Source organism: Siphateles boraxobius, unplaced genomic scaffold (genome assembly GCF_051911475.1).
Source record: "Siphateles boraxobius isolate OS27281-9 unplaced genomic scaffold, OSU_SipBor_1 73, whole genome shotgun sequence".
Lineage (NCBI taxonomy): Eukaryota > Metazoa > Chordata > Actinopteri > Cypriniformes > Leuciscidae > Siphateles > Siphateles boraxobius.
In genome coordinates, this window is record NW_027509201.1 from 405,001 (window position 1) to 432,809 (window position 27,809).

A 27,809-nucleotide genomic window follows, 5' to 3' on the forward strand; every position below is an offset into this window, starting at 1 on the left:
TGGATTTAATTTTTGGATTTTGGACACATACACACACACACACACACATATAAATATATATACACTGTATATATTATAAAATTTTGTATTTAATTTTGGGATTTTGGACACATACACACACATAAATATAAAAATATTTAAATATATACATATATACTGTATATATTATAAAATTTTGGTTTTAACAAGCTGTGACGTAGTTAACCTGGTTAATATGATTTTGGCTAGTAGAAGTTCTGAATGGCCGGTAACTTAAAAATTTAGTAGCCAGATTACCCGGTGAGAGAGAAAGTTGATTTGAAACCCTGGGTTGTGATAATGATAAGCCTCCGAGACTAACGTCCTCTCGTTCTCCCACACGCAGTGGGTGCTGATGCATCATGGGATAGCTAACCCCAGGAGCGGCGAGTGGGAGACTGTAATTACAGCTGATGGGTCGCGTGTCCACATGGACCTGAAGCTCAAGGTCAGGGTTCGTCTATAAACAGCTCGAGTCAAACTGCATCTGTCTCTGGAGCCCCTAAAGTCTTTCCTCTGAGCTGGTGGGACGCTTCGGGACAGAAGCACAATAGATACTATAAGTATATTTGGCTTAAATGTAAGATTTATGTATTGAATTGCATATAAACGTTTCATGCATTTAAAAAAATTATTAGTTAATGTATTAACTTAGGCCTACATAAACTAAAAATTAACAAAACATTTGTTACAGTATATATTACTCTTTTTTTAATGTTAGTTAATAAAAATACAGCTGTTCATTGTTTGTTCACAGTGCATTAACTAATGTTAATAAATAACGTATTAGTAAATGTTAATAAATGCTGTAGAAGTATTGTTCATTATTAGTTCATGTTAACTACTGTTAACTAATGAACCTTAATGTAAAGTGTTACCTAAAAAACGAATACGATTTATGTAATGCGTGCATAAATGACACAGGTCAGATTTCTGTAATAACATTAATAAAATTAATGTGTTTTAAATACACAATAACCAGGTATAGTATATGTAACATCAATAAATCCGGTTGGTTTCAATCTCATAACTAATTGAATATTGCTTGCTCCACAGCATTCCATATTTTAACAACATTTTTCACAATAAACAGATTTATTCTGATACTAAGAAATTTGAATAAATGCTTTTTGAAAATAGGTGGATTTTAATAAAATCCAAATAGATTCAAATTGTTAATAATAAATTATGCCACGTTTTTTTGAGTGCAGAAATCTTTCATTTACGTAAAATATACAAATATGTTAAATCTTATGTTGTTAAATGAATGCATTATTTTTTTATGATGTTGTTTTGCATTTGTGTGAATATATTAAAATATAAAAGCTACTTGTAATGAACTTTGTTTCCTCGTGTTTCTTATTACCTCTAGTGCAATTAAAATAAGAAAAAAGATTAAAAAAGGAAAAAGTTTTAGCATTTTGCTAGCATGAATTAGCATGTTATAACACATTGCTAGCATGAATTAGCAAGTTTTGCTTGCATTCTGTAACAAGTTGTTAGTAATAATTAGCATGTTGATAACATGTATTAGCACAATGTAAGCATGTTTAGCACATTGTTAACATGAATTAACATGTTGTTAACATAATTTAACATTTTGCTAGTGTGTTATTGCACTTTACTAACATGAATTAGCATGTTTCTAGCATGATTTAACACGTTGCTAACATGATTTACCGCGTTGATAACATGAACTAGCATGTTCTTAAGATTTTTTAACACACTGCTAGCATTATTTAACATGTTTCTAACATTTTTAGCATATTGCTAACATGAATTAACATTTTGTTAGCATGATTTAACGCAGTTAGCATTTTTTAACATGTTGTTAACATGAATTACAAGCATTTTGATAACATGAATTACCATTTTGATAGCATGTTTGAACACATTGCTAACATGAATTAGCATGTTTTATCATTTTTGTTATCATCATTGTTTTGCATGTTGCTAACATGTTTTAACATATTGCTAACATTATTTAGCATGTTGATAACATTTTAACACAAAAGGGATTGTTCACCCAAAAATGAAGACAAATAAAGATATTTTAATGAAATCTGAGATACTTCCTGTCCCCCTATTGCAAGTTTGTATAATTCATATGAATTTGAGTGGTTTAATCCAACACTTCTGAAGAGACACGATCACTTTACGTAATGAACAGATTTCATTTAGTCTTTTATTCACATATAGGCACATAGAGCACTCAAATTTGGTAAACGAAAGCTCAAGCATCCTCGCTTGATGCACTAGAGCCACTGAGGTTCATTTAGTCCAATCAGAGCTCTCATATGTAGTGGTGCTCATACCGTGGAGCCGGTCCATCCCAGCAGGGCGTAAGCATAGCGCTCGAGAGGAGGAGCCACCAGATCCACACGCACCGCTTTCCAGTCCCGACCCGCCTCTCGCTCACGGCTCTCCTGCTCTCTCTTCAGCTTCACTATCAGGAAACACTTGCTGAAATGATCCATGGCCTCAAAGCGGTGGTTCGGCAGCTGGCTCAGGTCAAAGGTCGAGTCCTGGAAGTCTGAGTACAGCAGGATGTTCTGAAAAACATGTTTATTTTATACTCATTTGTTTTGTTTTTAGAAAACGAGCATATGTGGTTGTTAGTCACTGGTTATTTTTGGAATGTAATACATTTTATTGTAATTGTAACTGTTAAAGACTTGAAAAAGCACATTACTAGCATGAATTAGCATGTTTTGACAGCATGTTGTGTAACAGGTTGCTAACATGATTTAGCATGTTGCTAACGTGAATTATCATGGTGCTAGCATGTTTAGCATATTGCTAGCATGAATTAGCATGTTTTGATAACATGTTTTAACAGGTTGCTAACATGAATTTGCATGTTGCTGATGATCTAATGTGCTGCTAACGTGAATTATCATGCTGCTAGCAAGTTTTAGCACATTGTTAGCATGAATTAATATGTTGCTAGAATTTTTTTAGCACATTGCCAGCATGAATTAGCATGTGGCAAGCATGTTTTAACACATTGCTAACGTGAATTAGCGTGCTGCTAGCATGTTTTAGCATTTTGTTACTTGCATGAATTATGTTTCTAGCATGATTTAACATGCTGTTAACATGTGTAACATGTTGCTAACATTATTTGACATGTTGATAACGGTTTAACATGTTAGCTAGGGGTGGAACGGATCAGGTCGCGGATTAACTGCTAAATTTAACCACAAACATGCAATCAAAATAGCATGTTTATATGTGAATATGTGCTTATATGTGAATAAAAGCCTAAATGACATCTGTGCATTACATAAAGTGATCATGTCTCTTCAGAAGTCTTGGATTAAACCACTCAAATTCATATGAATAATACAAACTTTCAGATTTCATAAAAATATCTTCATTTGGCTTCATTTCCCTTTTGTGCTAAATTGTTATCAACATGCTAAATAATGCTAGCAACATGCTAAAATATGTTAGCAACATGCAAAATCATAATGATAACAAAAATGATAAAACATGCTAGAAACATGCTAATTCATGCTACCAATGTGTTCAAACAAGCTTTCAAAATGATAATTCAAGCGATCAAAATGCTTGTAATTCATGTTAACAACATGTTAAAAAATGCTAACAAAATAAATCATGCTAACAAAATGTTAATTCATGTTAGCGATGTGCTAAAAATGTTATAAACATGTTAAATAATGCTAGCAGTGTTTTAAAACATCCTAGGAACATGCTAGTTCATGTTATCAATGTTGTAAATCATGTTAGCAATTTCCATAAATTGAAAGTTTGTAATTTGGACGTGTTTTGTCTTGCCAATTAACACATTGCCAACATTAGTTTTATAAAAAAATCTTAACAAACTCAATCTTTTAAACGGTTCTAAAGCAGTTTATTCCACATTATTCACATTGAAATAAAGTCTTCTCAGTTAGTCAGGAGCTTGTGATAAACATCCACAAATGAAATGTAAACAGTTGTCACACTCTTCCTGCATTAACTTTCCACACACCACCACATAAATATTTTTCAATTCATCTTTGCTTTTCGCTCTTACTCCGTGTTATTTTTTTAGTTTGTGGCACAAACCTGAAGCCATCAATTTGCACCTTAAGTAAGAGTTTGCTTGATTCAACAAATGATTGAGTGTCGGACAGAAAGAAGTCTATTTGCAAACCATGCAAGACAAGCTCCTCAAGAGCGCAGCTAAATAAACTGAACAAAGATGTCTGATTGGATAAGTCATTGTGAAGTCTGCTAATAGTCGACCCATTGAGCGACTCACTGAAGCAAAGACTCAAACCTGAACCGTTTCCCAATCCACTGAAGAATAGAGAACCTGAAATACGGTTCCTGTTCAATTATAAGGCTGCATCTCGTATCAGCGGGAGCCTTTCTCCGTCTCCGCTAAATGCCTCCACTTTTCGAGAAATGAAATCAATTTAGGACTATTCTTCCATACAGTCAATAAATAAAGAGTAGAGGAGGTTTAGAAAGATAAAAAGAAGGAAAAGGAATGTATGGATGGAGGGACAAGGTTGAAGCAGTGTTACTTTTGTATCATTGAGATACTGTTTTTTTTATTAAATGTATTAATATTAAATTATTATAATTATAAATTATAAATTACATTTATTTATATTTATGAAAAATATTAAATTGATGCCTTATTGGGACATTAAAGCCCTTCCTACTATTTTTTTAATTACATTTATTGATATTAAATTATTACATTTATGGATTATAAATTATTATACAGTAAATTTAATTTATTTATATTTATTACAATTATTAAATGGATGCCTTATTGGGACATTAAAGCCCTCCCTACTATTTTTTAATTAAATGTATTAATATGAAATTATTATATTTATGAAATAAATTAAGTTAATTAATTAATTAGATGTAAAACTTAAACTTGTCTCTGCAACTGACTAAAAAAGTTGAAATACTGAAATTACTAAAGCTAAAACAGAAAATACTAAAATAAAAGTCAATTCAACCTATTAATAAGTATTACAATACTATATAGATGATACTAAAATAAGGCAAATTATATTTCCTTAGGGGAAAGTAAGAAAATAAGACAGACTGAAATAAAGAGAAAATAATGCTAATAAGCAAATGAAGAGAGTTTGTATAAGAGCAACGATAGAAATAAACCAAGGAGAGAAGGAGATAAATCAACCGAGGAGAGAAGGAGAGATATAAACCAAGGAGAGAAGGAGAGATATAAACCGAGGAGAGAAGGAGATAAATAAACCGAGGAGAGAAGGAGAGATATAAACCAAGGAGAGAAGGAGAGATATAAACCGAGGAGAGAAGGAGAGATATAAACCGAGGAGAGAAGGACAGATATAAAACTAGGAGAGAAGGAGAGAAATAAACCGAGGAGAGAAGGAGAGATATAAACCTAGGAGAGAAGGAGAGAAATAAACTGAGGAGAGAAGGAGAGAAATAAACCTAGGAGAGAAGGAGAGATATAAACCGAGGAGAGAAGGAGAGATATAAACCTAGGAGAGAAGGGGAGATATAAACCGAGGAGAGAAGGAGAGATATAACCCTAGGAGAGAAGGAGAGATATAAACCGAGGAGAGAAGGAGAGATATAAACCGAGGAGGGATATAAACCGAGGAGAGATATAAACCGAGGAAAGAAGGAGAGATATAAACCGAGGAGAGATATAAACCGAGGAGAGAAGGAGAGATATAAACCGAGGAGGGATATAAACCGAGGAGAGATATAAACCGAGGAAAGAAGGAGAGATATAAACCGAGGAGAGAAGGAGAGATATAAACCGAGGAGAGAAGGAGAAAAATAAACCGAGGTGAGAAGGAGAGAAATAAACCGAGGTGAGAAGGAGAGAAATAAACCGAGGAGAGAAGGAGAGATATAAACCGAGGGGAGAAGGAGAGATATAAACCGAGGAGAGAAGGAGAGATATAATCCGAGGAGAGAAGGAGAGATATAAACCGAGGAGAGAAGGAGAGATATAAACCGAGGAGAGAAGGAGAGATATAAACCGAGGAGAGAAGGAGAGATATAAGCCGAGGAGAGAAGGAGAGATATAAACCGAGTAGAGAAGGAGAGATATAAACGAGGAAAGGAGAGATATAAACGAGGAGAGAAGGAGAGAAATAAACGAGGGAGAGAAGGAGAGATATAAACTGAGGAGAGAAGGAGAGATATAAACTGAGGAGAGAAGGAGAGATATAAACGAGGAGAGAAGGAGAGATATAAACGAGGAAAGAAAGAGAGATATAAAAGAGGAGAGAGAAGGAGAGATATAAACCGAGGAGAGAAGGAGAGAAATAAACGAGGAAAGGAGAGATGTAAACAAGGAGAGAAGGAGAGAAATAAACAAGGAGAGAAGGAGAGAAATAAACCGAGTAGAGAAGGAGAGATATAAACTGAGGAGAGAAGGAGAGATATAAACCGAGTAGAGAAGGAGAGATATAAACTGAGGAGAGAAGGAGAGGTATAAACGAGTAGAGAAGGAGAGATATAAACGCGGAAAGAAGGAGAGCTATAAACAAGGAAAGAAGGAGAGATATAAACCGAGGAGAGAGGGAGATAAATAAATGAGGAAAGAAGGAGAGATATAAACGAGGAGAGAAGGACTGATATAAACGTGGAAAGAAGGAGAGAAATAAACGAGGAAAGAAGGAGAGATATAAATGAGGAGAGAAGGAGAGATAGTAACGAGGAAAGAAGGAGAGGTATAAACGAGGAGAGAAGGACAGAAATAAACGAGGAAAAGGAGAGATATAAACGAGCAGAGAAGGAGAGATATAAACGAGCAGAGAAGGAGATGTATAAACAAGCAGAGAAGGAGAGATATAAACGAGGAGAGAAGGAGAGATATAAACGAGGAGAGAAGGAGAGATATAAAAAAGGAGAGAAGGAGAGATATAAACCGAGGAGAGAAGTAGAGAAATAAACAGAGGAGAGTAGGAAAGATATAAACCGAGTAGATAAGGAGAGATATAAACAAGGAGAGAAGGAGAGAAATAAACGAGGAAAGAAGGAGAGATATAAATGAGGAGAGAAGGAGAGATATAAACGAGGAAAGAAGGAGAGGTATAAACGAGGAGAGAAATAAACAAGGAGAGAAGGAGAGATATAAACGAGGAGAAGGAGAGAAATAAATGAGCAGAGAAGGAGAGAAGGAGAGATATAAACGAGGAGAGAAGGAGAGATATAAACAAGGAGAGAAGGAGAGATATAAACCGAGGAGAGAAGGAGAGAAATAAACAGAGTAGAAGAGATATAAACTGAGGAGAGAAGGAGAGATATAAACCGAGGAGAGAAGGAGAGATATAAACACGAGGAGAGAAGGAGAGATATAAACAAGGAGAGAAGGAGAGATATAAACAAAGGAGAGAAGGAGAGAAATAAACGAGGGGAGAAGGAGAGATATAAACGAGGAGAGAAGGAGATAAATAACCGAGGAGAGAAGGAGAGATATAAATGAGGAGAGAAGGAGAGAAGGAGAGATATGAACCGAGGAGAGAAGGAGAGATATAAACGAGGAGAGAAGGAGAGATACAAACAAGGAGAGAAGGAGAGATATAAACCGAGGAAAGAAGGAGAGATATAAACAAGGAGAGAAGGAGAGATATAAGGCGAGGAGAGAAGGACAGATATAAACGAGGAGAGAAGGAGAGATATAAACCTAGGAGAGAAGGAGAGAAATAAACCGAGGAGAGAAGGAGAGATATAAACCAAGGAGAGAAGGAGAGATATAAACCGAGGAGAGAAGGAGAGATATAAACCGAGGAGAGAAGGAGAGATATAAACCGAGGAGAGATATAAACCGAGGAGAGAAGGAGAGATATAAACCGAGGAGAGAAGGAGAGAAATAAACCGAGGTGAGAAGGAGAGAAATAAACCGAGGTGAGAAGGAGAGAAATAAACCGAGGAGAGAAGGAGAGATATAAACCGAGGAGAGAAGGAGAGATATAAACCGAGGAGAGAAGGAGAGATATAAGCCGAGGAGAGAAGGAGAGATATAAACCGAGGAGAGAAGGAGAGATATAAACCGAGGAGAGAAGGAGAGATATAAACCGAGGAGAGAAGGAGAGATATAAACCGAGGAGAGAAGGAGAGATATAAGCCGAGGAGAGAAGGAGAGATATAAACCGAGGAGAGAAGGAGAGATATAAACCGAGGAGAGAAGGAGAGAAATAAACGAGGAAAGGAGAGATGTAAACAAGGAGAGAAGGAGAGATATAAAAGAGGAGAGAGAAGGAGAGATATAAACCTAGGAGAGAAGGAGAGAAATAAAAAAGGAGAGAAGGAGAGATATAAACCGAGTAGAGAAGGAGAGATATAAACTGAGGAGAGAAGGAGAGATATAAACAAGGAGAGAAGGGGAGATATAAACCGAGTAGAGAAGGAGAGATATAAACTGAGGAGAGAAGGAGAGGTATAAACGAGGAGAGAAGGAGAGATATAAACGCGGAAAGAAGGAGAGCTATAAACGAGGAAAGAAGGAGAGATATAAACCGAGGAGAGAGGGAGATAAATAAATGAGGAAAGAAGGAGAGATATAAACGAGGAGAGAAGGACTGATATAAACGTGGAAAGAAGGAGAGAAATAAACGAGGAAAGAAGGAGAGATATAAATGAGGAGAGAAGGAGAGATATAAACGAGGAAAGAAGGAGAGGTATAAACGAGGAGAGAAGGAGAGAAATAAACAAGGAGAGAAGGAGAGATATAAACGAGGAGAAGGAGAGATATAAACGAGCAGAGAAGGAGAGGTATAAATAGGGGAGAAGGAGAGATATAAACCGAGGAGAGAAGGAGAGAAATAAACAAGGAGAGAAGGAGAGATATAAACGAGGAGAAGGAGAGATATAAACGAGGAGAGAAGGAGAGATATAAATAGGGGAGAAGGAGAGATATAAACCGAGGAGAGAAGGAGAGAAATAAACAGAGTAGAAAAGATATAAACTGAGGAGAGAAGGAGGGATATAAACCGAGGAGAGAAGGAGAGATATAAACACGAGGAGAGAAGAGAGATATAAACAAGGAGAGAAGGAGAGATATAAACAAAGGAGAGAAGGAGAGAAATAAACGAGGAGAGAAGGAGAGATATAAACGAGGAGAGAAGGAGAGATATAAACGAGGAGAGAAGGAGATAAATAAACCGAGGAGAGAAGGAGAGATATAAATGAGGAGAGAAGGAGAGATATGAACCGAGGAGAGAAGGAGAGATATAAACGAGGAGAGAAGGAGAGATACAAACCGAGGAAAGAAGGAGAGATATAAACAAGGAGAGAAGGAGAGATATAAGGCGAGGAGAGAAGGACAGATATAAACGAGGAGAGAAGGAGAGATATAAGGCGAGGAGAGAAGGAGAGATATTAACCGAGGAGAGAAGGAGAGATACAAACAAGGAGAGAAGGAGAGATATAAACCGAGGAAAGAAGGAGAGATATAAACAAGGAGAGAAGGAGAGATATAAGGCGAGGAGAGAAGGACAGATATAAACGAGGAGAGAAGGAGAGATATAAGGCGAGGAGAGAAGGAGAGATATAAACCGAGGAGAGAGAAGGAGAGATATAAACAGAGGAGAGAGAAGGAGAGATATAAACGAGGAGAGAAGGAGAGATATAAACCGAGGAGAGAAGGAGAGAGATAAACGAGGATAGAAGGAGAGATATAAACGAGGAGAGAAGGAGAGATATAAGCGAGGAGAGAAGGAGAGATATAAACAGAGGAGAGAAGGAGAGATATAAACCGAAGAGAGAAGGAGAGATATAAACGAGGAGAGAAGGAGAGATATAAACTAGGAGAGAAGGAGAGATATAAATGAGGAGAGAAGGAGAGATTTAAACGAGGAGAGAGAAGGAGAGATATAAACGAGGAGAGGAGAGAAATAAACCGAGGAGAGAAGGAGAGATATAAACAAGGAGAGAAGGAGAGATATAAACGAGGAGAGAAGGAGAGATATAAACGAGCAGAAAAGGAGAGATATAAACGAGCACAGAAGGAGAGATATAAACGAGGAGAGAAGGAAAGATATAAACGAGGAGAGAGAAGGAGAGATATGAACAAGGAGAGAAGGAGAGATATAAACGAGGAGAGAAGGAGAGATATGAACAAGGAGAGAAGGATAGATATAAACGAGGAGAGAAGGAGAGATATAAACGAGGAGAGAGAAGGAAAGATATAAATGAGGGAGAGAAGGAGAGAAATAACCCGAGGAGAGAAGGAGAGATATAAACGAGGAGAGAGAAGGAGAGATATAAACAAGGAGAGAAGGAGAGATATAAACAAGGAGAGAAGGAGAGAAATAAACAAGGAGAGGAGAGATATAAACGATTGAGAGAAGGAGAGATATAAACGAGCAGAGAAGGACAGATATAAACGAGCAGGGAAGGAGAGATATAAACCGAGAAGAGAAGGAGAGATATAAACGAGGAGAGAAGGAGACATATAAACGAGGAGAGAAGGAGAGAAATAAACGAGGAGAGAAGGAGAGATATGAACAAGGAGAGAAGGAGAGATATAAACGAGGAGAGAAGGAGAGATATGAACAAGGAGGGAAGGATAGATATAAACGAGGAGAAAGGAGAGATATAAACGAGGAGAGAGAAGGAAAGATATAAACAAGGAGAGAAGGAGAGATATAAACGAGGAGAGAAGGAGAGAAATAAACAAGGAGAGAAGGAGAGATATAAACCGAGGAGAGAAGGAGAGATATAAACGAGGATAGAAGGAGAGATATAAACGAGGAGAGAAGGAGCGATATAAGCGAGGAGAGAAGGAGAGATATAAACCGAGGAGAGAAGGAGAGATATAAACCCAGGAGAGAAGGAGAGATATAAACGAGGAGAGAACGAGAGATATAAATGAGGAGAGAAGGAGAGATTTAAACGAGGAGAGAGAAGGAGAGATATAAACAAGGAGAGAAGGAGAGGTATAAACGAGGAGAGAAGGAGAGAAATAAACCGAGGAGAGAAGGAGAGATATAAACGAGGAGAGAAGGAGAGATAAAAACGAGGGAGAGAAGGAGAGATATAAACGAGGAGAGAAGGAGAGATATAAACGAGCAGAGAAGGAGAGATATAAATGAGCAGAGAAGGAGAGAAATAACCCGAGGAGAGAAGGAGAGATATAAACGAGGAGAGAGAAGGAGAGATATAAACAAGGAGAGAAGGAGAGATATAAACAAGGAGAGAAGGAGAGAAATAAACAAGGAGAGGAGAGATATAAACGATTGAGAGAAGGAGAGATATAAACGAGCAGAGAAGGACAGATATAAACGAGCAGGGAAGGAGAGATATAAACCGAGAAGAGAAGGAGAGATATAAACGAGGAGAGAAGGAGACATATAAACGAGGAGAGAAGGAGAGAAATAAACGAGGAGAGAAGGAGAGATATAAATGAGGAGAGAAGGAGAGATATAAACGAGGAGAGAGAAGGGCCAGATATTAACGAGGGAGAGAAGGAGAGATATAAACGAGGAGAGAAGGAGAGATATAAACGAGGAGAGAAGGAGGGATATAAACGAGCAGAAAAGGAGAGATATAAACGAGCACAGAAGGAGAGATATAAACGAGGAGAGAAGGAAAGATATAAACGAGGAGAGAGAAGGAGAGATATGAACAAGGAGAGAAGGAGAGATATAAACGAGGAGAGAAGGAGAGATATGAACAAGGAGAGAAGGATAGATATAAACGAGGAGAGAAGGAGAGATATAAACGAGGAGAGAGAAGGAAAGATATAAACAAGGAGAGAAGGAGAGATATAAACGAGGAGAGAAGGAGAGAAATAAACAAGGAGAGAAGGAGAGAAGGAGAGATATAAACGAGGATAGAAGGAGAGATATAAACGAGGAGAGAAGGAGCGATATAAGCGAGGAGAGAAGGAGAGATATAAACCGAGGAGAGAAGGAGAGATATAAACCCAGGAGAGAAGGAGAGATATAAACGAGGAGAGAAGGAGAGATATAAATGAGGAGAGAAGGAGAGATTTAAACGAGGAGAGAGAAGGAGAGATATAAACAAGGAGAGAAGGAGAGATATAAACGAGGAGAGAAGGAGAGAAATAAACCGAGGAGAGAAGGAGAGATATAAACGAGGAGAGAAGGAGAGATAAAAACGAGGGAGAGAAGGAGAGATATAAACGAGGAGAGAAGGAGAGATATAAACGAGCAGAGAAGGAGAGATATAAACGAGCAGAGAAGGAGAGATATAAACGAGGAGAGAAGAAAAGATATAAATGAGGGAGAGAAGGAGAGAAATAACCCGAGGAGAGAAGGAGAGATATAAACGAGGAGAGAGAAGGAGAGATATAAACAAGGAGAGAAGGAGAGATATAAACAAGGAGAGAAGGAGAGAAATAAACAAGGAGAGGAGAGATATAAACGATTGAGAGAAGGAGAGATATAAACGAGCAGAGAAGGACAGATATAAACGAGCAGGGAAGGAGAGATATAAACCGAGAAGAGAAGGAGAGATATAAACGAGGAGAGAAGGAGACATATAAACGAGGAGAGAAGGAGAGAAATAAACGAGGAGAGATATAAACAAGGAGAGAAGGAGAGATATAAACGAGGAGAGAAGGAGAGATATAAACGAGGAGAGAGAAGGGGAGATATTAACGAGGGAGAGAAGGAGCGATATAAATGAGGAGAGGAGACATATTAACGAGGAGAGAAGGAGAGATATAAACGAGGAGAGAAGGAGAGATATAAACCGAGGAGAGATATAAACCGAGGAGAGAAGGAGAGATATAAACCGAGGAGAGAAGGAGAGAAATAAACCGAGGTGAGAAGGAGAGAAATAAACCGAGGTGAGAAGGAGAGAAATAAACCGAGGAGAGAAGGAGAGATATAAACCGAGGAGAGAAGGAGAGATATAAACCGAGGAGAGAAGGAGAGATATAAGCCGAGGAGAGAAGGAGAGATATAAACCGAGGAGAGAAGGAGAGATATAAACCAAGGAGAGAAGGAGAGATATAAACCGAGGAGAGAAGGAGAGATATAAACCGAGGAGAGAAGGAGAGATATAAGCCGAGGAGAGAAGGAGAGATATAAACCGAGGAGAGAAGGAGAGATATAAACCGAGGAGAGAAGGAGAGAAATAAACGAGGAAAGGAGAGATGTAAACAAGGAGAGAAGGAGAGATATAAAAGAGGAGAGAGAAGGAGAGATATAAACCTAGGAGAGAAGGAGAGAAATAAAAAAGGAGAGAAGGAGAGATATAAACCGAGTAGAGAAGGAGAAATATAAACTGAGGAGAGAAGGAGAGATATAAACAAGGAGAGAAGGGGAGATATAAACCGAGTAGAGAAGGAGAGATATAAACTGAGGAGAGAAGGAGAGGTATAAACGAGGAGAGAAGGAGAGATATAAACGCGGAAAGAAGGAGAGCTATAAACGAGGAAAGAAGGAGAGATATAAACCGAGGAGAGAGGGAGATAAATAAATGAGGAAAGAAGGAGAGATATAAACGAGGAGAGAAGGACTGATATAAACGTGGAAAGAAGGAGAGAAATAAACGAGGAAAGAAGGAGAGATATAAATGAGGAGAGAAGGAGAGATATAAACGAGGAAAGAAGGAGAGGTATAAACGAGGAGAGAAGGAGAGAAATAAACAAGGAGAGAAGGAGAGATATAAACGAGGAGAAGGAGAGATATAAACGAGCAGAGAAGGAGAGGTATAAACAAGCAGAGAAGGAGAGATATAAACGAGGAGAGAAGGAGAGATATAAACGAGGAGAGAAGGAGAGATATAAAAAAGGAGAGAAGGAGAGATATAAACCGAGGAGAGAAGGAGAGAAATAAACAGAGGAGAGTAGGAGAGATATAAACCGAGTAGATAAGGAGAGATATAAACAAGGAGAGAAGGAGAGAAATAAACGAGGAAAGAAGGAGAGATATAAATGAGGAGAGAAGGAGAGATATAAACGAGGAAAGAAGGAGAGGTATAAACGAGGAGAGAAATAAACAAGGAGAGAAGGAGAGATATAAACGAGGAGAAGGAGAGAAATAAACGAGCAGAGAAGGAGAGAAGGAGAGATATAAACGAGGAGAGAAGGAGAGATATAAACAAGGAGAGAAGGAGAGATATAAACCGAGGAGAGAAGGAGAGAAATAAACAGAGTAGAAGAGATATAAACTGAGGAGAGAAGGAGAGATATAAACCGAGGAGAGAAGGAGAGATATAAACACGGGGAGAGAAGGAGAGATATAAACAAGGAGAGAAGGAGAGATATAAACAAAGGAGAGAAGGAGAGAAATAAACGAGGAGAGAAGGAGAGATATAAACGAGGAGAGAAGGAGATAAATAAACCGAGGAGAGAAGGAGAGATATAAATGAGGAGAGAAGGAGAGAAGGAGAGATATGAACCGAGGAGAGAAGGAGAGATATAAACAAGGAGAGAAGGAGAGATATAAGGCGAGGAGAGAAGGACAGATATAAACGAGGAGAGAAGGAGAGATATAAACCTAGGAGAGAGGGAGAGAAATAAACCGAGGAGAGAAGGAGAGATATAAACCAAGTAGAGAAAGAGAGATATAAACCGAGGAGAGAAGGAGAGATATAAACCGAGGAGAGATATAAACCGAGGAGAGAAGGAGAGATATAAACCGAGGAGAGATATAAACCGAGGAGAGAAGGAGAGATATAAACCGAGGAGAGAAGGAGAGAAATAAACCGAGGTGAGAAGGAGAGAAATAAACCGAGGTGAGAAGGAGAGAAATAAACCGAGGAGAGAAGGAGAGATATAAACCGAGGAGAGAAGGAGAGATATAAACCGAGGAGAGAAGGAGAGATATAAGCCGAGGAGAGAAGGAGAGATATAAACCGAGGAGAGAAGGAGAGATATAAACCGAGGAGAGAAGGAGAGATATAAACCGAGGAGAGAAGGAGAGATATAAGCCGAGGAGAGAAGGAGAGATATAAACCGAGGAGAGGAGAGATATAAACCGAGTAGAGAAGGAGAGAGAGAAGGAGAGATATAAACGAGGAAAGGAGAGATATAAACGAGGAGAGAAGGAGAGAAATAAACGAGGGAGAGAAGGAGAGAAATAAACTGAGGAGAGAAGGAGAGATATAAACGAGGAGAGAAGGAGAGATATAAACGAGGAAAGAAAGAGAGATATAAGCGAGGAAAGAAGGAGAGATATAAACGAGGAGAGAAGGAGAGAAATAAACGAGGAAAGAAGGAGAGATATAAACGAGGAGGGAAGGAGAGATATAAACGAGGAAAGAAGGAGATTTATAAACCGAGGAGAGAGGGAGAGAAATAAACGAGGAAAGAAGGAGAGATATAAACCGAGGAGAGAAGGAGAGAAATGAACGAGGAAAGAAGGAGAGATGTAAACTAGGAGAGGAGGAGAGAAATAAACAAGGAGAGAAGGAGAGATATAAACCCGAGTAGAGAAGGAGAGATATAAACAAGGAGAGAAGGAGAGATATAAAAGAGGAGAGAGAAGGAGAGATATAAACCGAGGAGAGAAGGAGAGAAATAAACGAGGAAAGGAGAGATGTAAACAAGGAGAGAAGGAGAGATATAAAAGAGGAGAGAGAAGGAGAGATATAAACCTAGGAGAGAAGGAGAGAAATAAAAAAGGAGAGAAGGAGAGATATAAACCGAGTAGAGAAGGAGAGATATAAACTGAGGAGAGAAGGAGAGATATAAACTAGGAGAGAAGGGGAGATATAAACCGAGTAGAGAAGGAGAGATATAAACTGAGGAGAGAAGGAGAGGTAGAAACGAGGAGAGAAGGAGAGATATAAACGCGGAAAGAAGGAGAGCTATAAACGAGGAAAGAAGGAGAGATATAAACCGAGGAGAGAGGGAGATAAATAAATGAGGAAAGAAGGAGAGATATAAACGAGGAGAGAAGGACTGATATAAACGTGGAAAGAAGGAGAGAAATAAACGAGGAAAGAAGGAGAGATATAAATGAGGAGAGAAGGAGAGATATAAACGAGGAAAGAAGGAGAGATATAAACGAGGAAAGAAGGAGAGGTATAAACGAGGAGAGAAGGAGAGAAATAAACAAGGAGAGAAGGAGAGATATAAACGAGGAGAAGGAGAGATATAAACGAGCAGAGAAGGAGAGGTATAAACAAGCAGAGAAGGAGAGATATAAACGAGGAGAGAAGGAGAGATATAAACGAGGAGAGAAGGAGAGATATAAAAAAGGAAAGAAGGAGAGATATAAACCGAGGAGAGAAGTAGAGAAATAAACAGAGGAGAGTAGGAGAGATATAAACCGAGTAGATAAGGAGAGATATAAACAAGGAGAGAAGGAGAGAAATAAACGAGGAAAGAAGGAGAGATATAAATGAGGAGAGAAGGAGAGATATAAACGAGGAAAGAAGGAGAGGTATAAACGAGGAGAGAAGGAGAGAAATAAACAAGGAGAGAAGGAGAGATATAAACGAGGAGAAGGAGAGATATAAACGAGGAGAGAAGGAGAGATATAAATAGGGGAGAAGGAGAGATATAAACCGAGGAGAGAAGGAGAGAAATAAACAGAGTAGAAAAGATATAAACTGAGGAGAGAAGGAGGGATATAAACCGAGGAGAGAAGGAGAGATATAAACACGAGGAGAGAAGAGAGATATAAACAAGGAGAGAAGGAGAGATATAAACAAAGGAGAGAAGGAGAGAAATAAACGAGGAGAGAAGGAGAGATATAAACGAGGAGAGAAGGAGAGATATAAACGAGGAGAGAAGGAGATAAATAAACCGAGGAGAGAAGGAGAGATATAAATGAGGAGAGAAGGAGAGATATGAACCGAGGAGAGAAGGAGAGATATAAACGAGGAGAGAAGGAGAGATACAAACCGAGGAAAGAAGGAGAGATATAAACAAGGAGAGAAGGAGAGATATAAGGCGAGGAGAGAAGGACAGATATAAACGAGGAGAGAAGGAGAGATACAAACAAGGAGAGAAGGAGAGATATAAACCGAGGAAAGAAGGAGAGATATAAACAAGGAGAGAAGGAGAGATATAAGGCGAGGAGAGAAGGACAGATATAAACGAGGAGAGAAGGAGAGATATAAGGCGAGGAGAGAAGGAGAGATATAAACCGAGGAGAGAGAAGGAGAGATATAAACAGAGGAGAGAGAAGGAGAGATATAAACGAGGAGAGAAGGAGAGATATAAACCGAGGAGAGAAGGAGAGAGATAAACGAGGATAGAAGGAGAGATATAAACGAGGAGAGAAGGAGAGATATAAGCGAGGAGAGAAGGAGAGATATAAACAGAGGAGAGAAGGAGAGATATAAACCGAAGAGAGAAGGAGAGATATAAACGAGGAGAGAAGGAGAGATATAAACTAGGAGAGAAGGAGAGATATAAATGAGGAGAGAAGGAGAGATTTAAACGAGGAGAGAGAAGGAGAGATATAAACGAGGAGAGGAGAGAAATAAACCGAGGAGAGAAGGAGAGATATAAACAAGGAGAGAAGGAGAGATATAAACGAGGAGAGAAGGAGAGATATAAACGAGCAGAAAAGGAGATATATAAACGAGCACAGAAGGAGAGATATAAACGAGGAGAGAAGGAAAGATATAAACGAGGAGAGAGAAGGAGAGATATGAACAAGGAGAGAAGGAGAGATATAAACGAGGAGAGAAGGAGAGATATGAACAAGGAGAGAAGGATAGATATAAACGAGGAGAGAAGGAGAGATATAAACGAGGAGAGAGAAGGAAAGATATAAATGAGGGAGAGAAGGAGAGAAATAACCCGAGGAGAGAAGGAGAGATATAAACGAGGAGAGAGAAGGAGAGATATAAACAAGGAGAGAAGGAGAGATATAAACAAGGAGAGAAGGAGAGAAATAAACAAGGAGAGGAGAGATATAAACGATTGAGAGAAGGAGAGATATAAACGAGCAGAGAAGGACAGATATAAACGAGCAGGGAAGGAGAGATATAAACCGAGAAGAGAAGGAGAGATATAAACGAGGAGAGAAGGAGACATATAAACGAGGAGAGAAGGAGAGAAATAAACGAGGAGAGAAGGAGAGATATGAACAAGGAGAGAAGGAGAGATATAAACGAGGAGAGAAGGAGAGATATGAACAAGGAGAGAAGGATAGATATAAACGAGGAGAAAGGAGAGATATAAACGAGGAGAGAGAAGGAAAGATATAAACAAGGAGAGAAGGAGAGATATAAACGAGGAGAGAAGGAGAGAAATAAACAAGGAGAGAAGGAGAGATATAAACCGAGGAGAGAAGGAGAGATATAAACGAGGATAGAAGGAGAGATATAAACGAGGAGAGAAGGAGCGATATAAGCGAGGAGTGAAGGAGAGATATAAACCGAGGAGAGAAGGAGAGATATAAACCCAGGAGAGAAGGAGAGATATAAACGAGGAGAGAACGAGAGATATAAATGAGGAGAGAAGGAGAGATTTAAACGAGGAGAGAGAAGGAGAGATATAAACAAGGAGAGAAGGAGAGGTATAAACGAGGAGAGAAGGAGAGAAATAAACCGAGGAGAGAAGGAGAGATATAAACGAGGAGAGAAGGAGAGATAAAAACGAGGGAGAGAAGGAGAGATATAAACGAGGAGAGAAGGAGAGATATAAACGAGCAGAGAAGGAGAGATATAAATGAGCAGAGAAGGAGAGAAATAACCCGAGGAGAGAAGGAGAGATATAAACGAGGAGAGAGAAGGAGAGATATAAACAAGGAGAGAAGGAGAGAAATAAACAAGGAGAGGAGAGATATAAACGATTGAGAGAAGGAGAGATATAAACGAGCAGAGAAGGACAGATATAAACGAGCAGGGAAGGAGAGATATAAACCGAGAAGAGAAGGAGAGATATAAACGAGGAGAGAAGGAGACATATAAACGAGGAGAGAAGGAGAGAAATAAACGAGGAGAGAAGGAGAGATATAAATGAGGAGAGAAGGAGAGATATAAACGAGGAGAGAGAAGGGGAGATATTAACGAGGGAGAGAAGGAGAGATATAAACAAGGAGAGAAGGAGAGATATAAACGAGGAGAGAAGGAGGGATATAAACGAGCAGAAAAGGAGAGATATAAACGAGCACAGAAGGAGAGATATAAACGAGGAGAGAAGGAAAGATATAAACGAGGAGAGAGAAGGAGAGATATGAACAAGGAGAGAAGGAGAGATATAAACGAGGAGAGAAGGAGAGATATGAACAAGGAGAGAAGGATAGATATAAACGAGGAGAGAAGGAGAGATATAAACGAGGAGAGAGAAGGAAAGATATAAACAAGGAGAGAAGGAGAGATATAAACGAGGAGAGAAGGAGAGAAATAAACAAGGAGAGAAGGAGAGAAGGAGAGATATAAACGAGGATAGAAGGAGAGATATAAACGAGGAGAGAAGGAGCGATATAAGCGAGGAGAGAAGGAGAGATATAAACCGAGGAGAGAAGGAGAGATATAAACCCAGGAGAGAAGGAGAGATATAAACGAGGAGAGAAGGAGAGATATAAATGAGGAGAGAAGGAGAGATTTAAACGAGGAGAGAGAAGGAGAGATATAAACAAGGAGAGAAGGAGAGATATAAACGAGGAGAGAAGGAGAGAAATAAACCGAGGAGAGAAGGAGAGATATAAACGAGGAGAGAAGGAGAGATAAAAACGAGGGAGAGAAGGAGAGATATAAACGAGGAGAGAAGGAGAGATATAAACGAGCAGAGAAGGAGAGATATAAACGAGCAGAGAAGGAGAGATATAAACGAGGAGAGAAGAAAAGATATAAATGAGGGAGAGAAGGAGAGAAATAACCCGAGGAGAGAAGGAGAGATATAAACGAGGAGAGAGAAGGAGAGATATAAACAAGGAGAGAAGGAGAGATATAAACAAGGAGAGAAGGAGAGAAATAAACAAGGAGAGGAGAGATATAAACGATTGAGAGAAGGAGAGATATAAACGAGCAGAGAAGGACAGATATAAACGAGCAGGGAAGGAGAGATATAAACCGAGAAGAGAAGGAGAGATATAAACGAGGAGAGAAGGAGACATATAAACGAGGAGAGAAGGAGAGAAATAAACGACGAGAGATATAAACAAGGAGAGAAGGAGAGATATAAACGAGGAGAGAAGGAGAGATATAAACGAGGAGAGAGAAGGGGAGATATTAACGAGGGAGAGAAGGAGCGATATAAATGAGGAGAGGAGAGATATAAACGAGGAGAGAAGGAGGGATATAAACGAGCAGAAAAGGAGAGATATAAACGAGCACAGAAGGAGAGATATAAACGAGGAGAGAAGGAAAGATATAAACGAGGAGAGAGAAGGAGAGATATGAACAAGGAGAGAAGGAGAGATATAAACGAGGAGAGAAGGAGAGATATGAACAAGGAGAGAAGGATAGATATAAACGAGGAGAGAAGGAGAGATATAAACGAGGAGAGAGAAGGAAAGATATAAACAAGGAGAGAAGGAGAGATATAAACGAGGAGAGAAGGAGAGAAATAAACAAGGAGAGAAGGAGAGAAGGAGAGATATAAACGAGGATAGAAGGAGAGATATAAACGAGGAGAGAAGGAGCGATATAAGCGAGGAGAGAAGGAGAGATATAAACCGAGGAGAGAAGGAGAGATATAAACCCAGGAGAGAAGGAGAGATATAAACGAGGAGAGAAGGAGAGATATAAATGAGGAGAGAAGGAGAGATTTAAACGAGGAGAGAGAAGGAGAGATATAAACAAGGAGAGAAGGAGAGATATAAACGAGGAGAGAAGGAGAGAAATAAACCGAGGAGAGAAGGAGAGATATAAACGAGGAGAGAAGGAGAGATAAAAACGAGGGAGAGAAGGAGAGATATAAACGAGGAGAGAAGGAGAGATATAAACGAGCAGAGAAGGAGAGATATAAACGAGCAGAGAAGGAGAGATATAAACGAGGAGAGAAGAAAAGATATAAATGAGGGAGAGAAGGAGAGAAATAACCCGAGGAGAGAAGGAGAGATATAAACGAGGAGAGAGAAGGAGAGATATAAACAAGGAGAGAAGGAGAGATATAAACAAGGAGAGAAGGAGAGAAATAAACAAGGAGAGGAGAGATATAAACGATTGAGAGAAGGAGAGATATAAACGAGCAGAGAAGGACAGATATAAACGAGCAGGGAAGGAGAGATATAAACCGAGAAGAGAAGGAGAGATATAAACGAGGAGAGAAGGAGACATATAAACGAGGAGAGAAGGAGAGAAATAAACGAGGAGAGATATAAACAAGGAGAGAAGGAGAGATATAAACGAGGAGAGAAGGAGAGATATAAACGAGGAGAGAGAAGGGGAGATATTAACGAGGGAGAGAAGGAGCGATATAAATGAGGAGAGGAGACATATAAACGAGGAGAGAAGGAGAGATATAAACGAGGAGAGAAGGAGAGATATAAACGAGGAGAGAAGGAGAGATATAAACGAGGAGAGAAGGACAGAAATAAACAAGGAGAGAAGGAGAGATATAAACCGAGGAGAGAAGGAGAGATATAAACGAGGATAGAAGGAGAGATATAAACGAGGAGAGAAGGAGCGATATAAGCGAGGAGAGAAGGAGAGATATAAACCGAGGAGAGAAGGAGAGATATAAACCCAGGAGAGAAGGAGAGATATAAACGAGGAGAGAAGGAGAGATATAAACGAGGAGAGAATGAGAAATATAAATGAGGAGAGAAGGAGAGATTTAAACGAGGAGAGAGAAGGAGAGATATAAACAAGGAGAGAAGGAGAGATATAAACGAGGAGAGAAGGAGAGAAATAAACCGAGGAGAGAAGGAGAAATATAAACGAGGAGAGAAGGAGAGATAAAAACGAGGGAGAGAAGGAGAGATATAAACGAGGAGAGAAGGAGAGATATAAACGAGCAGAGAAGGAGAGATATAAACGAGCAGAGAAGGAGAGATATAAACGAGCAGAGAAGGAGAGATATAAACGAGGAGAGAAGGAAAGATATAAATGAGGGAGAGAAGGAGAGAAATAACCCGAGGAGAGAAGGAGAGATATAAACGAGGAGAGAGAAGGAGAGATATAAACGAGGAGAGAGAAGGAGAGATATAAACAAGGAGAGAAGGAGAGATATAAACAAGGAGAGAAGGAGAGAAATAAACAAGGAGAGAAGGAGAGATATAAACGATTGAGAGAAGGAGAGATATAAACGAGCAGAGAAGGACAGATATAAACGAGCAGGGAAGGAGAGATATAAACCGAGAAGAGAAGGAGAGATATAAACGAGGAGAGAAGGAGAGATATAAACGAGCAGAGAAGGAGAGATATAAACGAGGAGAGAAGAAAAGATATAAATGAGGGAGAGAAGGAGAGAAATAACCCGAGGAGAGAAGGAGAGATATAAACGAGGAGAGAGAAGGAGAGATATAAACAAGGAGAGAAGGAGAGATATAAACAAGGAGAGAAGGAGAGAAATAAACAAGGAGAGGAGAGATATAAACGATTGAGAGAAGGAGAGATATAAACGAGCAGAGAAGGACAGATATAAACGAGCAGGGAAGGAGAGATATAAACCGAGAAGAGAAGGAGAGATATAAACGAGGAGAGAAGGAGACATATAAACGAGGAGAGAAGGAGAGAAATAAACGAGGAGAGATATAAACAAGGAGAGAAGGAGAGATATAAACGAGGAGAGAAGGAGAGATATAAACGAGGAGAGAGAAGGGGAGATATTAACGAGGGAGAGAAGGAGCGATATAAATGAGGAGAGGAGACATATTAACGAGGAGAGAAGGAGAGATATAAACGAGGAGAGGAGAGATATAAACGAGGAGAGAAGGAGAGATATAAACGAGGAGAGAAGGACAGAAATAAACAAGGAGAGAAGGAGAGATATAAACCGAGGAGAGAAGGAGAGATATAAACGAGGATAGAAGGAGAGATATAAACGAGGAGAGAAGGAGCGATATAAGCGAGGAGAGAAGGAGAGATATAAACCGAGGAGAGAAGGAGAGATATAAACCCAGGAGAGAAGGAGAGATATAAACGAGGAGAGAAGGAGAGATATAAACGAGGAGAGAATGAGAAATATAAATGAGGAGAGAAGGAGAGATTTAAACGAGGAGAGAGAAGGAGAGATATAAACAAGGAGAGAAGGAGAGATATAAACGAGGAGAGAAGGAGAGAAATAAACCGAGGAGAGAAGGAGAAATATAAACGAGGAGAGAAGGAGAGATAAAAACGAGGGAGAGAAGGAGAGATATAAACGAGGAGAGAAGGAGAGATATAAACGAGCAGAGAAGGAGAGATATAAACGAGCAGAGAAGGAGAGATATAAACGAGGAGAGAAGGAAAGATATAAATGAGGGAGAGAAGGAGAGAAATAACCCGAGGAGAGAAGGAGAGATATAAACGAGGAGAGAGAAGGAGAGATATAAACGAGGAGAGAGAAGGAGAGATATAAACAAGGAGAGAAGGAGAGATATAAACAAGGAGAGAAGGAGAGAAATAAACAAGGAGAGAAGGAGAGATATAAACGATTGAGAGAAGGAGAGATATAAACGAGCAGAGAAGGACAGATATAAACGAGCAGGGAAGGAGAGATATAAACCGAGAAGAGAAGGAGAGATATAAACGAGGAGAGAAGGAGACATATAAACGAGGAGAGAAGGTGAGAAATAAACGAGGAGAGAAGGAGAGATATAAACAAGGAGAGAAGGAGAGATATAAACGAGGAGAGAAGGAGAGATATAAACGAGGAGAGAGAAGGAGAGATATTAACGAGGGAGAGAAGGAGAGATATAAATGAGGAGAGGAGACATATAAACGAGGAGAGAAGGAGAGATATAAACGAGGAGAGAAGGAGAGATATAAACGAGGAGAGAAGGAGAGATATAAACGAGGAGAAAAGGAGAGATATAAATGAGGAGAGAAGGAGCGATATAAGCGAGGAGAGAAGGACAGAAATAAACAAGGAGAGAAGGAGAGATATAAACCGAGGAGAGAAGGAGATATATAAACGAGGATAGAAGGAGAGATATAAACGAGGAGAGAAGGAGAGATAAAAACGAGGGAGAGAAGGAGAGATATAAACGAGGAGAGAAGGAGAGATATAAACGAGCAGAGAAGGAGAGATATAAACGAGCAGAGAAGGAGAGATATAAACGAGGAGAGAAGAAAAGATATAAATGAGGGAGAGAAGGAGAGAAATAACCCGAGGAGAGAAGGAGAGATATAAACGAGGAGAGAGAAGGAGAGATATAAACAAGGAGAGAAGGAGAGATATAAACAAGGAGAGAAGGAGAGAAATAAACAAGGAGAGGAGAGATATAAACGATTGAGAGAAGGAGAGATATAAACGAGCAGAGAAGGACAGATATAAACGAGCAGGGAAGGAGAGATATAAACCGAGAAGAGAAGGAGAGATATAAACGAGGAGAGAAGGAGACATATAAACGAGGAGAGAAGGAGACATATAAACGAGGAGAGAAGGAGAGAAATAAACGAGGAGAGAAGGAGAGATATAAACAAGGAGAGAAGGAGAGATATAAACGAGGAGAGAAGGAGAGATATAAACGAGGAGAGAGAAGGGGAGATATTAACGAGGGAGAGAAGGAGCGATATAAATGAGGAGAGGAGACATATTAACGAGGAGAGAAGGAGAGATATAAACGAGGAGAAAAGGAGGGATATAAACGAGGAGAGAAGGAGAGATATAAACGAGGAGAGAAGGACAGAAATAAACAAGGAGAGAAGGAGAGATATAAACCGAGGAGAGAAGGAGAGATATAAACGAGGATAGAAGGAGAGATATAAATGAGGAGAGAAGGAGCGATATAAGCGAGGAGAGAAGGAGAGATATAAACCGAGGAGAGAAGGAGAGATATAAACCCAGGAGAGAAGGAGAGATATAAACGAGGAGAGAAGGAGAGATATAAACGAGGAGAGAATGAGAAATATAAATGAGGAGAGAAGGAGAGATTTAAACGAGGAGAGAGAAGGAGAGATATAAACAAGGAGAGAAGGAGAGATATAAAGGAGGAGAGAAGGAGAGAAATAAACCGAGGAGAGAAGGAGAAATATAAACGAGGAGAGAAGGAGAGATAAAAACGAGGGAGAGAAGGAGAGATATAAACGAGGAGAGAAGGAGAGATATAAACGAGCAGAGAAGGAGAGATATAAACGAGCAGAGAAGGAGAGATATAAACGAGGAGAGAAGGAAAGATATAAATGAGGGAGAGAAGGAGAGAAATAACCCGAGGAGAGAAGGAGAGATATAAACGAGGAGAGAGAAGGAGAGATATAAACGAGGAGAGAGAAGGAGAGATATAAACAAGGAGAGAAGGAGAGATATAAACAAGGAGAGAAGGAGAGAAATAAACAAGGAGAGAAGGAGAGATATAAACGATTGAGAGAAGGAGAGATATAAACGAGCAGAGAAGGACAGATATAAACGAGCAGGGAAGGAGAGATATAAACCGAGAAGAGAAGGAGAGATATAAACGAGGAGAGAAGGAGACATATAAACAAGGAGAGAAGGAGAGATATAAACGAGGAGAGAAGGAGAGATATAAACGAGGAGAGAGAAGGAGAGATATTAACGAGGGAGAGAAGGAGAGATATAAATGAGGAGAGGAGACATATAAACGAGGAGAGAAGGAGAGATATAAACGAGGAGAGAAGGAGAGATATAAACGAGGAGAGAAGGAGAGATATAAACGAGGAGAGAAGGAGAGATATAAACGAGGAGAGAAGGAGCGATATAAGCGAGGAGAGAAGGACAGAAATAAACAAGGAGAGAAGGAGAGATATAAACCGAGGAGAGAAGGAGAGATATAAACGAGGATAGAAGGAGAGATATAAACAAGGAGAGAAGGAGCGATATAAGCGAGGAGAGAAGGAGAGATATAAACCGAGGAGAGAAGGAGAGATATAAACCCAGGAGAGAAGGAGAGATATAAACGAGGAGAGAAGGAGAGATATAAACGAGGAGAGAATGAGAAATATAAATGAGGAGAGAAGGAGAGATTTAAACGAGGAGAGAGAAGGAGAGATATAAACAAGGAGAGAAGGAGAGATATAAACGAGGAGAGAAGGAGAGAAATAAACCGAGGAGAGAAGGAGAAATATAAACGAGGAGAGAAGGAGAGATAAAAACGAGGGAGAGAAGGAGAGATATAAACGAGGAGAGAAGGAGAGATATAAACGAGGTAGAGAAGGAGAGATATAAACGAGGGAGAGAAGGAGAGAAATAAACGAGGGAGAGAAGGAGAGAAATAAACGAGGGAGAGAAGGACAGATATAAACGAGGAGAGAAGGAGAGATATAAGGCGAGGAGAGAAGGAGAGATATTAACCGAGGAGAGAAGGAGAGATACAAACAAGGAGAGAAGGAGAGATATAAACCGAGGAAAGAAGGAGAGATATAAACAAGGAGAGAAGGAGAGATATAAGGCGAGGAGAGAAGGACAGATATAAACGAGGAGAGAAGGAGAGATATAAGGCGAGGAGAGAAGGAGAGATATAAACGAGGGAGAGAAGGAGAGATATAGACGAAGGAGAGAAGGAGAGATATAAACGAGGGAGAAAAGGAGAGATATAAACGAGGGAGAGAAGGAGAGATATAGACGAAGGAGAGAAGGAGAGATATAAACGAGGGAGAGAAGGAGAGATATAAACGAGGGAGAGAAGGAGAGATATAGACGAAGGAGAGAAGGAGAGATATAAACGAGGGAGAGAAGGAGAGATATAAACGAGGGAGAGAAGGAGAGATATAGACGAAGGAGAGAAGGAGAGATATAAACGAGGGAGAGAAGGAGAGATATAGACGAGGGAGAGAAGGAGAGATAAAAACGAGGGAGAGAAGGAGAGATATAAATTAGGGAGAGAAGGAGAGATATAAACGAGGGAGAGAAGGAGAGATATAAACGAGGAGAGAAGGAGAGATATAGACGAGGGAGAGAAGGAGAGATATAAACGAGGGAGAGAAGGAGAGATATAGACGAGGGAGAGAAGGAGAGACATAAACGAGGGAGAGAAGGAGAGATATAGACGAAGGAGAGAAGGAGAGATATAAACGAGGGAGAAAAGGAGAGATATAAACGAGGGAGAGAAGGAGAGATATAGACGAAGGAGAGAAGGAGAGATATAAACGAGGGAGAGAAGGAGAGATATAAACGAGGGAGAGAAGGAGAGATATAAACGAGGTAGAGAAGGAGAGATATAAACGAGGGAGAGAAGGAGAGATATAAACGAGGGAGAGAAGGAGAGATATAGACGAAGGAGAGAAGGAGAGATATAAACGATTGAGAGAAGGAGAGATATAAACGAGCAGAGAAGGACAGATATAAACGAGCAGGGAAGGAGAGATATAAACCGAGAAGAGAAGGAGAGATATAAACGAGGAGAGAAGGAGACATATAAACGAGGAGAGAAGGAGACATATAAACGAGGAGAGAAGGAGAGAAATAAACGAGGAGAGAAGGAGAGATATAAACAAGGAGAGAAGGAGAGATATAAACGAGGAGAGAAGGAGAGATATAAACGAGGAGAGAGAAGGGGAGATATTAACGAGGGAGAGAAGGAGCGATATAAATGAGGAGAGGAGACATATTAACGAGGAGAGAAGGAGAGATATAAACGAGGAGAAAAGGAGGGATATAAACGAGGAGAGAAGGAGAGATATAAACGAGGAGAGAAGGACAGAAATAAACAAGGAGAGAAGGAGAGATATAAACCGAGGAGAGAAGGAGAGATATAAACGAGGATAGAAGGAGAGATATAAATGAGGAGAGAAGGAGCGATATAAGCGAGGAGAGAAGGAGAGATATAAACCGAGGAGAGAAGGAGAGATATAAACCCAGGAGAGAAGGAGAGATATAAACGAGGAGAGAAGGA

The 27,809-nt window shown here is 39.5% G+C and overlaps 1 protein-coding gene across 1 annotated transcript in view; it reads right to left on the reverse strand.

Annotated features, from left to right (window-relative positions):
* Positions 1-27,809, reverse strand: part of dntt (deoxynucleotidyltransferase, terminal) — a 184,088-nt gene that overhangs the window by 70,434 nt on the left and 85,845 nt on the right. The window contains exon 9 of the mRNA XM_077217389.1: positions 2,334-2,570. Coding sequence (XP_077073504.1) covers positions 2,334-2,570 — 237 coding nt within the window. The remainder of the gene's footprint in view (positions 1-2,333; positions 2,571-27,809) is intronic.